This window comes from Mus musculus, chromosome 1 (genome assembly GCF_000001635.26).
Source record: "Mus musculus strain C57BL/6J chromosome 1, GRCm38.p6 C57BL/6J".
NCBI classification, from domain to species: Eukaryota; Metazoa; Chordata; class Mammalia; order Rodentia; family Muridae; genus Mus; species Mus musculus.
The window spans coordinates 39468365-39483327 of NC_000067.6; the positions used below are offsets into that span (position 1 = coordinate 39468365).

General features: G+C 47.9%; 1 protein-coding gene across 7 annotated transcripts in view; it reads right to left on the bottom strand.

Moving 5' to 3' along the window:
• Positions 1–10414, bottom strand: part of Tbc1d8 (TBC1 domain family, member 8) — a 107284-nt gene extending 96870 nt beyond the window's left edge. For 2 of the 7 annotated variants that reach the window (NM_001357521.1, NM_001357522.1), the window contains exon 1: positions 10076–10391. In NM_001357521.1, the coding sequence (NP_001344450.1) occupies positions 10076–10202 (127 nt within the window). In that variant the 5' untranslated portion in view covers positions 10203–10391. Of the gene's footprint in view, positions 1–10075 lie in introns of all 7 variants that reach the window. The other 5 variants (XM_017321765.2, XM_017321761.2, XR_003956253.1 and 2 more) reach the window with 4 other exon arrangements.
• Between the last annotated feature and the right edge of the window lie 4549 nt (positions 10415–14963).

Sequence of the window (14963 nt, forward strand, 5' to 3'; positions counted from 1 at the left end):
AGCAGATTGGATTCCCTCCTCCCTGTTTGCATAGACTTCCCTTCAGCTTCAGGGAAAATCCGTTTGCTGATTTTCTTCCCTGCCTCTGGCTCCCCCTTGATTCTTACTGTTTTCTCTACTGCAGGGCTGACTGGCCAGCTCCAAGGAATCTTGAGTTTAACAGACTCTCGCTGGCCTCAGGACCTTTGCACATACTTTTTCCATGTCTCCTGGGGTATTTTCTTCAACCTTTGACCCTATCTCACACAGCCTGCAGGTCTCAGCTGAGATCACAGGTCCTGAGACCTGATACATGGGGCTCCGACCTGCACTGCTTTGTCTGATTTTTGTCTCCTGTAGCCCCTGCATCTGCCAGCATTTGTAGCATCATGATTCAATGTCTGGAGATTTCTTCTCTGATTGTAAATAATTAACTTGACTTTGCCAGCATATATGGAAAACAAAACGGTTTCATGCACAGAATCTTCTGCAATACAAACATCATTTGGGTTGTTTTATAGTAATTGTTATTCTTGATTTACAGGTTAAGAGCCCGAGACCCTGGAAGAAGCATGTCACATGACAGAGTCACCTCTCTGAGCCTTGGAGGAGGCACAAAGGGCAAAAATCTAAACCACTTTCCTTTCTAGAGAGTAAAAAATATCTAGAGTAGATTATCTTTTATGTTTAAATGAAACTACCTAGCTGGGTTGGCTCATTTCTGAAGACAGGTGTAAGCCTGGGGCGACACCCACGGGCAACACCCACCCTGCACACGCTAAACATCGGGAGGCTACGCACAGCCCATTGAGGGGATGTGGAACCGACCACAAGGCCAGGACATTGCCCCATCAACTTCCTGATCCCCAACACCCTCACAGAGCTGCTGGGCAGAAACCTACCAAGTTCTCTCAAGTTTTAGCTTCTGCTCAATTTAATGAAAGCTATGGGCGTGCATAAGGAAGTCCATGAGCCTAAAGAGGCTCATGTGGACTACACAACATCATCTCATCCTTACCTGACAGCCCCCTTCCTCCACTCCCCTCCCTTATTCTTCCCTCCTCTCCCTTATTCTTTCCTCTCCTCCCCTCTCTTCCTCTCCTCTCCTCCCCTCCCTTCTTCTCCCCTTCCCTCCCCTCCTTTCCCTTCCCCTCCTTTCCCCTCCTCTCCTCTCCCCTCCCCTGTGCACAGAGCAACCTCTTCCAATCCCCCCTTTGTACTCCCCTTCATCTTTTTCCAAGTCCATGCCCTCAGTACTATTTGAATTTTCTTTTTTCTTATTTTCAGTGTCAGGGTTCAAACCTAGGACTTTGTTCACAGTACTCAGGGGCCTCTGCCACTACACCAGATGCAGGGCAGTTTGGGTGGTCCTTGTTGCTGAGATGGAATCTCACCATGTAGCCCAGGCTAGCCCTGACTTCTCAATCAACCACCCTGTCTCTGCCTCCCTCATCCTGGATTACAAACCTGTGGCACCTCACCTAGCCTCTCGAGTTCTTAGTGTAGACACTAGCTGTCAGCACTTAGCCATGGAGGATTCAGCTGCCTCTCACCGACCACATCCCACCTACACAATAATTTCAGCTCATCACATGACCAAGAGAGCAAAGTAAAAGGACCATGTTTTACTTTGGACAGAGCCTTTAGCAGCCAATATGACGACATTTACCAAGTTGTTTCCCCTGCTCACTGATCCTGGAAACATTCCAGATAGAGCCTTTTCCCTCCGCTGAGTGACTTCACTGAGAGAGGCTACTACCGACACACACAGGATGGACAGATAGCATGAAGAAGAAACTCCCCAAGAGCACCTGCCTGGCATGTCCAAGGCCCTGAGTACAATTCCAATAGAGAAAAGTGAAAAACCATACTTGTACTGGTAAGTATGCTACTGCAGCATAAAATGTCCCACCTTCACAGATAGGCCCCAGCAAAGTCACTCACAGATATAGTCTCTACGGGAACTTTCACAGGCATGAACACCATACAAAGATATACAGGGGACTGGAAAGGTGCCTCACTGCTTAAGGGCACTTGTTGCTCTTGCAGAGGACCAGGGTTCTGTTCCCAGCACCCACATGACAGCTTACAACCATCTACAACCCCAGTTCCCAGGGATCTGATGACCCCTTCTGACCTCCCGAGGGCACTGCACACACATGTACTGCACATACATACATTCAGGCAAAACACTCATATTCACAAAATAAATCTTTAAAGGAATAAATGTTCATAGCAATAATATGTACAATAGTTAAAACAACAACTAGTTCAAATAGCCACCAGCAAGAAGATAAATAGCAATAGACAGCCAATGGACTGTCTCAAATGGCTGAAAATGAACGTACTCTGGCTATACACATCCTGATTCCATGTCGGAGAGGCATCTTGTTGAGGAAAATGGGTACCCAAGCTGCTGAAAATATATAAGCCTTGAATAAAAAGCATGACTCCCATTACACGGTTACAAAATTATACAGAACTAAACATGTACTGCGTAGGGACAGACATAAGCCTGCTGAAACTATAAAGGAAAGCACAGTGACACAGAACTCAGGGCAATTGCTACCTCAGGAGAGGGTGAGGGAAGCAACAGACCTTCCTTAAGCGGAGGTCAGCACTTGAGACTGGCTCCATGGCTTAGTTTCTATGTTTGCATCGTACATGGGACCTCACACAGATTCCATACTCAGGATGGCGCAGGACACTAGTCTTCTACAGGAGAGCGCAGTAAGGATGGTTTTTTGGTTAGTTTTTCCTTCCTTTGTGAAAAGGAGATCTCTTTTAAAAAGAGATAAAAATCCAGTAGTCTGATAGAACCCCATAACAGTCAGAAAAACAAGTGGGGTGGGGAGGGGTAGAATCATTTCTGTAAGGTTACCTATGTGTAACCAACAGCCGGCACTGCCAATACTCAACAGCCCACGCTCACAGGAGACGTGAGAAGCAGTGGTCTGCTACTCATTCCTATGTCCAAAACATGCAGAGTGTCCATTTCCAGGGTGAAGCTCACAGGCTCCCATTTCAGATCTCCCTGGTCTCATTCAATCGACAAATATTTACTAAGCATGTCCAAATGGCAAGAAGCAGTCCGGCCAGATAGAGTACAGGGAAGGGACAGGGCTCCCCCACCCCACCCCCAGCCCCTGCGATTGGGCCCTCTCTAGTTGACTGTAGGCAGCAGATAAAGCCACCAGGAGCGGAGAAGTAACACAGGTGAAAAGCAGATTTTCCAGAAGAGCAAAGGGCCCAACTTCTCAGTAGGGAAGGGGCAGGTCCTACGTCTACAAATGGAATTCAGGGTGACAAGAAAAGCCACGAAGAAGGGGGTGGGTGGGGGTGGAGTGAGGGGCGTGTGGCCTTCTATGTGAGCCAGTGGGGACAGCCGGAAAAGCCAGAGGCAGAGATCACTGCCTAGGTCTGTACATAAGAGCAGAAGGTGGAGAAGGCCCAGGATTTAGCAAATAGGAACCACCCACCATTCTGAAGAAGAAAACCTACTCGGGCTACTTTCTGATACATTTGATGAACAGTTTATACAAGGAGGAGAGAGGAACCTGACTCAGTAAAGAATTATCTGTGGCATTTGCTACTTTAATTTTCAATACTCTCCTCTCTCTCTTCCTCAATGTTATCAAAACTTAAGGTCAAGAAAATCCCTGTCCTTCCTCAATGCGAAATTCATCCCTAAAGCTAAGGGCTACTCAGCTCACACTTGCTGGTCCTTGGGCGTTTCCAGCAGCTGGCTTCTCACTGCCCACCCCACAGGCTGCACTGTTCCCCTTCCATGTTCTGGGGGACACCAAGAATGGCTTTGCTCATCTCTGCTCTTACTGTGCACTCAGTAAGGGCAATCCTTAGAAACCACCAAGTTTTCTGTTAATGGTTTATTAGCTCCTGGGATTACATCCATTATTGTTCCTGTCATTTTCCAGACTTGTCCACCCAATTCAAACTACTCTGTGGTTTCTTTCTTAATGGTATTCTGGGGAAACAAGATCAAAGCAGGAAGACTCTAGAAGCAACGTGGAGGCCCCCACATAGTGCAACAGGCTGCCCTGCTCAGGCAAAGAACCCCCTTGCTGGTGGAAACAAAGCCCCCACCAAATCTAGTTACCTGAATGGATCCCCAGCCAATACCAGACGTGCCTGCTACCTGAGTTTCATTTCTGTGCTATGATTGACAGAAAACAACTTAGGGAGAGGGTTCACCTGGCTTCACAGTTATGTTACCGCCCATCACTGCGACGACATCAGGGCAGGATCTTAAAGCTATTACATCCGCACTCACAAATAAGAGTGGAGAGAAAAATAGGCTAGACCTAGGCCTCCACACACACATGCAGCAGATGGTCTTCATGTGGGTCCCGAACAGCTGGAGTGGGGGCTATCCCAAAAGCTGTTGCCTATACGTGGAATATGTCCTTCCAGCTAAGTTGCCTTATCTAGCCTCAGTGAGAGACGATGTATCCCAGAGACTTGATGTACCAGGGCTGTGAGATACAGGAGGAGGGGGGCTCTCTCAGAGGAGAAAAGGATGGGTGAAGGGGAAGGATTGTGGAAGGGGGTGACTGGAAGGGGAACAGGGAGTAGAGTGTGAAGTGAGTAAGTTAAAAAAAAACAAAAAGTCCCACCCTCAAAACAGTGCCACTCAGGCTTAGTGTGCTTCTTCCAACCTCAATTAACCAAGCATTAAAACAAAAAACAAAAACAAAAAAACCTCACATGCTTGCCCATAGACCTGACCTAAGCACTCCCTCATTAAGATCTTCTTCCTCAGGCTGCAGAGTTGGATCAGCGGTACAGAGCCCTTGTTCTTCTAAAGGACCCAGGTTTGATTCCCAGCACCCACATGGAAGCTTACCCTTTTCTGGTACCAAGCATAAATGAGGTGTGTGGACATAAGACAGGTAAAACATTCATACACACAAAATCGGAAAATAAATCTTTATTTTGGAAAAAGAAAAAGACTCTTTCAGGCAATTTTCCATTGTGAGTTAAGTTGTGTAATTTTAAGTTGAGAATTAAAACTACCCACGATACTAGCCAGAAATAAATAAATAAATAAAAAGACAAAAATTGAAAAACAAAAGACAAACAAACAAACAAAACAAAACAAAACAAAACAAAAAAAACCACAACAGCATACTCTGTCTTCTTTCCTGTTCAAATTGCCAACAGAACCCACGGAAGGACCCAGGCTGAAGTTCTTTGTTGTGATCTAAGAAGCCCGGTACCAAATCTTGGAAAATACCTTTTTCCTCCTTTACTGTTGTTAGTTTGATTTGGGTTCTGTTTTTGTTTTATTTATTTATTTTCGAAGCAAGGTTTTACTCTAGCCCAGGTTGGATATAATTCACAACTTAGCCAGGGCTATCCTCAAACTCCCAACAATGCTCCTGCCTCACTCTCTCTGGCACTCGGACTACCTGTATAATCCACAGAGGCTGCAAAACACTTTTCCACTGGCAACAGGAAATATATTCCCCAGCAATGATTTTAAGGTGTTAATTTTTAAATTGCATTTAAGAAGTCAGGCATGATGGCTCAGGCTGGTAATTCTAGCCCTTGGGAGGCTGAGGCAGGGAGAGCGCTTCTAGACCTGGACCAGCTTGGGCCACAGAGTCCCAGGCCAGGCCCACATCTCTCATCACAAACTTCTTCGTATGTTTATTCTCAGAAGCCCTCATATACTCATTTCTTTCAATGTTACTTTTTTTTTCTTCCAACCTACTAGGAGCTAAGCATGATGAAGAGTAATAATTATCCCACTTAATTCGAACACTTTCTTTGGGATCCTTGTTGGGGTAGAAGGAATCGTGAAACCACTTCTAACCTTCTAAAGAAACTTCAACAGCCTATAGCTTTAACCCTTGTAACAGAGTTAAAACTCTGGCTCCAAAGACTGGATAAACAAGGCTTAGGCCTCCTGCCCCACATTGGTACCCAGCTGACTTAATTCCAACGCCAAAGCCGATATTATCCATTATTTTCCACTCTCCCCTACTCCCTTCCCTGATCCTCTTCAGATAATTACAAGTGCAATAACGCAGACAGGGGCTACGGTCAGCACTCTGCAAATCAGAAGACATCAATAACTTACTCGAGTTGTGAGTTTATAATAGCTAGGCTCTTTAAGAAAATAATTGTAAGGTTATAGAGGAATGCATAGAACCAAACGCTAAAAAGTAAAATAAAACCTTTGAGGCGGGGAGATCTTGTCTAGGATGGCTGAGCTTTAGAGTTACATCCATCCGTACTGCTTTAAAGCGTTCCAGACAGACCTGGGGGAGGTTGTGGAGTTGGTGGATGCTCTGTCTGTCCACTGCCTCCCACATGCCGGCTCTTTGTTCTCCCGGGGTGGACTGAACTTTCATAAGCAATATTCCCATGGGCTGTAGACTGTGTCCAAGTGAACACTGCCTACACTTCCTTCCTTCCCAGGGAGGCAAAACCGCTTCTGCCTGCACAGCTTTGGAAATATCTCACCATGTTCTAACCTGACCCTGACGTGGCAGCCACCCAGAAGTTCCCAGAGCCGGGATTTCATATTCTAGCCTCCCCTCCTCTCAAAGAAAAATGGGTCTCAGGAGGTGGTAAGGGTACCCACCCCTGCTGACTACCTGAGAAGTCAATGCCATGGTCCCTCCCAGAGTCCCCAAAGCAGGAGCTCTTAAAATAAAGGAGGCAGACTAGGATAAAGAGGAGCACAACACCCATCTACCAATCACAGCTTCCCACAGTGGTCAGCTGACAGGTAAACAGGGAGCCCAGAAGAGGCACGGAATGCTCCTGTCCAATAGCCTTGGTCACAGTCACAGTGCTGCCTGAACCCAACTTGCACCTCAAAGAGAAGGCTCACACATACATGTTTTCTTCACCTATTCCTCTTACAATGCTCACTGAGCCTACATTGTGAACCAAGCACCATCAAAGCTAAAACGCCTACCCTTATAAACAGGCAACTTAATTGAGGAAACTATCGAAGGGGCTGGAGAGATGGCTCAGTGGTGAAGAGCACTGGGTTGTTCTTCCAAAAGACCCAGGTTCGATTCCCAGCACCCACATGGCAGCTCACAGCAATCAGTAACTTCAGTTTTATATATATATATATATATATATATATATATATACATACATACATACACACACACACACACACACACACACATATATATGCTTTAAGAAAAAAAAAACATCTAGAGGAAACATAAGCATATTACATGAGAGAATGTAATGTGGTTTGAATAAAAACGGCCCCCACAGTCTAGTATATTTGAAATCCTGGTCGCCAGTTGGTGGAACTGTTTGGGAAGGATTAAAAGGTGAAGAGGTTTATCGCTAGGAGAGGGCTTTGAGGTTTTGAAAGCTCAAGCCATTCCCAGTTTTTCCTCCCCCCCCCCTCTCTCTCTGTGTGTTTCTCTGTCTCTGTCTCCCCCCACACACACACACCCCCGACCTCTCTGCCTCAGGTAGTTATCTCATCATGAGAGCTCTGCTCCAGCGCCATGTCTGCCTCATGTCTGTCTGCTTGCTCCCACCATGATGGTCATGGACTCAGCCTCTGAAACGACAAAGCCCCCAATAAATGCATTCTTTGGTCAGCTGGTGTTTGGTCACAGCAGTACAAAAGTTAAAACTAAGTCAGAGAATCAGAAATTTAGGGAGAAAAAAATGGAGGCATGTATAAGGGGAGAAGGGGGGAGAGGGAGGGAAGGATGAGAGAGAGAGAGAGAGAGAGAGAGAGAGAGAGAGAGAGAATGAGCAGGCAGGAGGGTATACTATAACCCTCATCAGAAAAAATTTGTGCTTGTGAAAATGGGCAATCCAAATTATTTTAACCTTTGGATTTTTGTATGCCTAAACTCCTACTATCTAATAACAAATTTAGCATAACAATATGAGGAAAAGATTACTGTGCCCTCTTCTTTATCTCTGACCTGTTCACCAGTCTACTGGTTTCTCTGCAAAAAGAAGTCTAGAACCAGCCTCAACTCTCATCATTTCAGCCCCTATTATTTCCTTTAAACATAATATCATCCATAAACTCTCACACTGCTATTATCTGCCCACTGCATTTCCATATTTTCCAACAATTGCCAGACCAGAGCTGCTGGGTGGCAGTCCTGTGTGGCTGAGTGGAGACCAGCTCAAGGGGAGTACCCGAAGTGGGGTTGCTCAATAAATGTTCAAAGGTCAACAGTCACACTGCAAAGGGCATCTAAGAAACAAAGTATCTTCTCTCCATAGGCTTTCTCCTTGTTTCCATTTCTCTTTTTGCATGGTGGCATGTGCCTGTGGCAACAGGAACAAGAATTTGTGGCCAGCCTGGATTATACATTGTAACCTGTGTCTCCAAGAGAAGAGAGAAGTTTCCACATATTCACAGGATGGAGACAAAGGAAACACCAGAGAAGTCCAAAGCCATGGCTATCACAACACACCACTGAACTCGTATACAAATGATCTCTGTACATCTGAGTCATAAACTCTCTGAAGCTCACGAAGCACTGATAGGCAGCTCCGCCCTCCACATCTGGATCCTGCTGGATGGAGAATAATCTGAAGACTGCAGGCCCTGACTTACCTGTCCCACTGATTCCTTCCCAAGGCAGTAAGCCCATCAAACACCCCAGAGGCTCAGTGGATTAAGTGGGTGGGTGGGCAGCAGCAAAAGTGTCTGGGGGGGACAAACTGTTTCCCTATTTCCCAGTTTACAAGTCTCCTGTCCTACCGTCACCCTCTGCAACAGATGACTAATACACCAGATACTCTACTTAATCCACCATCAATTAAGCCACCGTCTCCAGTGTTGTACATACACAGCCCTCTCAGGCCACTTGGCCTCTACTGAGCTTTGCAGGATGCTACCAAGTTCTTGTTCTCCAGTCCAACACTAAATTCCATGGTGCTACCCAGGGCCTCACAAAGGGCTCAAAGGCCCCCTTCCTTCTACTGTAACTCTCCCCCCACCCCCACGAAGCCCACCTGCTGCACAAGTTGTCCCTGTTCAGGGGGGTTCGTGGCCACTCAGCTGCCCAGAACGTTCCACTGTCTACTAACCCTTTCAACCAGAATCCTGTGGTCTCCTACCCACTACTGAATTCTCAGGAGAGTCTCGGTTGTCATCGTGGACCCTGACCCCACCCTACACCTGCTAGCTTTTCCTGAAGCTAAAATACATGATTTTAGGTAGAAGCATATTCCTCATTTCTCCAACCAGACTCTGCTCCCAAAGGGCCGTCTCCAGACTGGCCCAGGTGCAGACAGTCACCAGCAATTAACCCGAGCGCACCGTTTAGGTCTGTTGACCCCCTCAGCGACATTCAGTAGAAGGTTATGAAAGGACCATCATCTGAAGTCCCTTTTACCAGAGGTGGCTCCTTAACCAAAGGAATCATTCCAACCCCCTAGGCAAAACACGACAATTCCCCTTCCCTGATTGAGCAGGTGCTCTAGCTAATAACGCGAGCTGATCCCAATCTCTTAACAGCTTTGAGCCATAACTTTTAGAAGGGGAAAATGCCTTGCTTGGAGACAACTTCAAAGCCTATCGTATTTTTGTCCTATCGTTCCACAGAAGACATTGAAAGGAGAAACAAAAGCGGCATGCTTAACTTCGCTACGCAACTATAGTGCCTCAGTTTCCCCTCGAAGCGAAGACAGCCCCCGCCTCCTGGGCCAGAAAGTCCTGGATCTCTAGAACCTCCCGATGATCTGGCCTGAAGTCCGCAGCTGCAACACCACCTGGAGCCACAGCTGCGTCCAGATGGCCAAGTCCGGGCCTGCCTGGGCGCACCCTTCTGTCACCTGGCGGGGCCCTAGGGCGCCCCGATCTCGCTGCCTTGGGGCAAGCTCTAGAAGCTGCGTCTCCAGCGTTCGCGAGCCAGGTCACACCAGATGCACCTGCCTCTCTCGGCCCGTGGGTCCCTGAGCTCCAAGCCCGACCGGAGCTCGCGTGAGAAACGCAGGAAAAAGGAAAACAAGCCATAGGCAGGGCCGTCCTGGCCTCGTCGGCTGCCACCGAGACACCACCTGCGACGCGGCCGGGCGGCAGGGACAGAGGCCGGGCCGGGCCGCCGCGCGCGCCCCTTACCGGTGAGGCGGCCGCCCCCCTCGCCGTGCCCGCGGCGCCGCTGCAAGACGAAGTAGCAGCTGCTCTTCTGGGTCACCCAGAGCTTCAGCGCGTTCTTGAGCAGCACCTCCTCGGGCTTGAGCCACATCGCGGCGAACCTGCCGCGCCTGCGGGTCCCGGTTCACATCGCCCCAGCAGCCGGCCGCACCGGGCCGAGCCCGCTTGGAAGGAGGCGGCGGGAACTGCGCGCGGAGACAGAAGCGGGAGCGCCTGCCGAGCCCCGGAGCGCGGAGACCACAGCTCGCCGGGCTCACCCCGCGCTGCCTGCCGTGGCCCCGCCCCGGCTAGACCCTGCCCACCAGCCGCGGTCCCGCCCACCCCCGAAGCCACGCCCTCCACCCTCCCCGAGGCTCCAGTGGCGCCTCCCTGGTTTCCTAGTCTCTGCGGCTCCCGGCCAGGGTTCCGGAGTGGCGGGAGGAAATCGGAGCCACTGCCAGGTCTCCTCCCTCTAGTCCCGGACGAGTCTCGAATTCCCTCCTTCCCGGTAGGAAGCGAGCAACTGCGCAAGTTGTCTCCACGCTCCTTGTTTAAAAGCTGGAGGAAGGACCTAGGGGGAAAAGACATCTTGTTATCCAAGCTGCAGGTTGCCCAACCCAGAGTCTTAACCTTAAAGAGCACAATGCACGCCAGTAAACTGGAGTGTGTTCAAGTTTCAAATAACCAAAAGCTAACACTGAAAATTGGAGACAATTGTATCTGGATTTTTTTTTAATGCTGCGCTCTTCATTTTTTTTTTAAATTAACACAGAATGCTACATATTTTAGTCCATATATACAGCAAGGAGAGGGTCAGAGAAATTGCTTTCCGTTAATTCAAACATTTACATTTCTTCTTTATTACATTTTATTTATTGGAGGGGGTGGTCACGAGAGACAGTTTGGCGCGTGGAAGTCAGAAGACAACTTTGAGGAGTCAGTCTTGGCTTCCATTATGTGGACCCTGGGAATCCAACTCAGGTCATCAGGCCTGGCAGCAGGAGTCATTCTTGACATCCCCCACTTATTATTTCTCTTACAGAATATTTTTTCATGCTTTTGTAAGGATACAACTGAAGCTATAGGAGAGGTGGCAACGCAGAAACCTGAGTCCAGCAGCAGACCATACTGAACACTGAATGTCTTACAGAGACATAGGACCTAGAAGGCACCACTATGAGACTCACCCCTGCAGGTCCTCTCCGGAAAAAAATAAGGCTCTTGTGTCTATTCTGAGAAAACATTAAAGAAAAAAACAAACCCACTAGAACATGGGAGCAGGTAATAGTAACGAGAAGCCACGGGGCATGTGAGTACAGGGTTTTAAATAAATATTTTCTCTAGGCTAGAGTAGACATGTTAGCTGTCCTTGAAAAAGGCCGAGGGAAAGGGATCCACGTGTTCTCTGTGGGGAGGTGGTTAGATCGGATATCTTAGCCAAAGGGAGGGGAAAGGTTCCCTTAGTCCCTGGGTTTTGACAAAAGGACAAAATGTGGTTGTTAAGTAGGACAGAACTGGAAAGTAGAAGCTGTCCTGGGGGAGGATCAGAAACTGGTCAGATCCAACAGACAGTAGCCCTGTAGAAAGCAAAGTGAGACGGGAGGTTGGGGGATGGGGAGGACGGTGGAGGGGAAAATAAGCAAGTTTTAGAGCCATGTTGTATACAAATGTCACCACGAAGTAAGCCCATTTCTCTGCAGACCAATCAAAAAATACAGAGAGAAAGAAGAGGAAGAAGAAGAAGAAGAAGAAGAAGAAGAAGAAGAAGAAGAAGAAGAAGAAGAAGAAAGAGAGATATTGAGAAAGCTGGTACACTGGCCAGCCACAGGCAACCATCTTCTCAAGAAAACAGAAGTTTATAAGCCACAATCACAGGCTTGGAGCCACACCAGAGTCAGAGGAGTCAGGGATGGGTGGCAAGAAAAGATTCCTTCACGAAACATTCCCAGGCACCCTTTGCTCTCTGAAGCACTTCGGGCCAGAACCATAGAGGTGAATTGGATATTAGTGCTTTTGTGTAACAAGATATTTCCTGGGAAAATGCAACACACATGTCTACTCACCTCAGATACCGATCCCATGACAGACCAAAGTGTGGACGCCACCAAAGTCCAACCTGGTCAACCAATGAGTTTTCTTGGGGTTACTTACAGGAATATGGGTGAGAGGTGACTTACAAGACCAGAAATGACTCAAAGACAGCTGCCTCACCAAAACCCACACCAGCATGAGTGACAGCTCACAAAGCTGGGAACCAGAAACACAGTGCACAGCCTGAGGGCAGGAGAGTGTCCTTTCTAGGTACCTCGGTTGGTCTACACTCTTCCAGGCAGATGGGCTGGCTGGTTTTTGCTTCTTCCAGGGAACTAGCTGGTCTGGGCTTAAGAGTCTTCTTTGTGGCCTTGCTCTACTGCATCTGAGAGGGACTCTTGGCTTTTATTGTTACTCTGGCAGGAAAGGGTAGCTGGCAGGGGTGGGGGGTGGGGGTGGGGGTGGAACCGGGTGGTGTGACTCTAGCCGGTTTCAGGGCCTTCCTGAGGCTATTTGTTTACCTTCCTGCTTAAGGAGCTTCCCTGTAGGATGGAATTTTTTTTTTAAAGATTTATTTATTATATGTAAGTACACTGTAGCTGTCTTCAGACACACCAGAAGAGGGCGTCAGATCTTGTTACGGATGGTTGTGAGCCACCATGTGGTTGCTGGGATTTGAACTCCGGACCTTTGGAAGAGCAGTCGGGTGCTCTTACCCACTGAGCCATCTCACCAGCCCCAGGATGGAATATTTTAATCTTGGTGGAAACTATTATACACCTGCCCTAGAGATTCACAGATGGGAAAACAGACACAGAAAATTGACGTGGGCTGAAGATATGGGGATGCACAAATGGAATCTTCAGGTGCTGGAGAAACAGGTTGAGAAAGCTCTAGAGAACACCTTTTGCTAGACTAGAGCTTTAAAAAAAAAAAAAAAACACATAGGCTTGCCACAAAGTCAAGGCTAAAGGCTCCTGGCTGCCTTGGCCTCTAGAGCTGTGAGGCACATTTCTAGTCTTTATAAATTATTCACTCTGTGGTATTCTGTGATAGCAGCAAAAAACAGATGGACCTGCTACACACACCCAGTGAATTATCAGTGGTTCTGATTGAATGTTAAATCTCCTGACCCATCCACAGTCACTCAGGTTGCAATTATTTAGCGCTTCCCCGTCAAATGTTAAAAGCAAGAGAAGTAGGGGCTGGAAAGGTGGCTCAGTGGTTAGAAGCAAGACTACTGTTCTTGCTGTCTGGTTGCCAGCACTCAGACAGCTCCAGGGATCCAGCAGTCTCTTCTGGCCTCTAGGCACTGCACTCCCATGAACAAACCCACAGAGACACGCGTGATTTAAAACATTTTTTACTCTTTAACTTGACTCGAGGGGAGCAGAGAGAAGCTCCTGGGGCTTACCTCTCCTCCCATTTCTGAGTCTCCTGCCTCTGCCTTTCACCACCACCTATGTCAGAGAGGAGCCAATAGAAGGCAGAAACACTCAGAGGGCGCTCTAAGGAGCTCAGCCTTCCAGACACAGAACAAGGAAGGAGATCCAGGGGAACTGGGGAAGAAGACATCCACAGGCACACACAGCATCCTCCTGTCAGCCACCTCTGGGTGCTAATCACCCCTTCATGGTGTTATCTTGGGTTGGATTGTACCCCTCAAAAGGTCTAGGTTGGCGCTCTAACCGCCCCCCAGCACCCCAGACTGTGACTTACTTGGAAATAGGATGCATGCAGATATAATTAGTCAGATGAGGTTATTAAGATAGATGTTAGTACAGTGAGCGGGATCCTTACAAAGGAGGAAGTTGGGGCAGGCGCACAGAATATCGTGTGCTGATGGAGTAATGCTGTTGCAGTCTAAGTAAACTGTAGGAGCTCAGAGAGAGCCTGGAACACCCTAAGAAGGTGCCAACCCCAGTGACTTGATTCTAGGCTTCCACACCACTCAGGTTCTGGACAGGACCCTCCCGGCCTTATACCAGGAATGACCTCAGGAAACGGTTTATTGACAAAGAAGTCTGACTGAGTTACTCTTCTAACTGTGCACAGGAAACACGGGCATGTTAGTAACCCATGACGTTCACTGGCAGCAGGATTACTCCAAGAAGCCCTGGTGGTGGTGTGAGGGGTGGGTAAAGAACAAGGCTTGGGGGCTCTTGCTGCTAAATGTGGTTGCTATGGCAACGATGGGATTACAATGAGATGGCTGTTTGTGACTGCTCTGAAAGGGAGAGAGAGAGAGAGAGAGAGAGAGAGAAACAAAGAGAAACAAACAAACAAAGAGGAAGGAAGGAAGGAGCATAAAGTGTTAAATTCCCATCTCAAGGTACAGATGTGATGAAATTTCAAAGAAGTTCTTATCTGTGTGGCCACAGAATTGGCCAACTCTTCTTACGATCCTAATATAATTGTGCTGGTTATAGAACTGGGGCAAAGGTTCCCATCCAACCTCAGCAAACTCCCTTGCTAAGAACGGGACGCTGATTGGGAAGATGGAAGTCAACAGATACGTTTTGGAAACCTTTGGACTGACACAGACAAAGCCAATTCCCCAAACCAAGCCTCCCATCCCAGCCTCCACCTACAGGGAAGCCTGAGAGTCTCTGCAGCCTTTACTTAGAACCTACGTCCGTGCACATTGACTCCAGGCCCTCAAAAGAGAGTCTTCGTGGAAGGAGACTCCAAGGTCAGTTTGAGAAGGGAAGCAGAAATGCACAATACACCTCAGAGTTGGAAAACCCTTCCCATACATACTGGGAAGAAGTTGAAGGTCATGTATGGCTCATATTCTAGAGTGTCAGGCCAAGGATAAAACTGGAGTCAGCAATATTTGTAA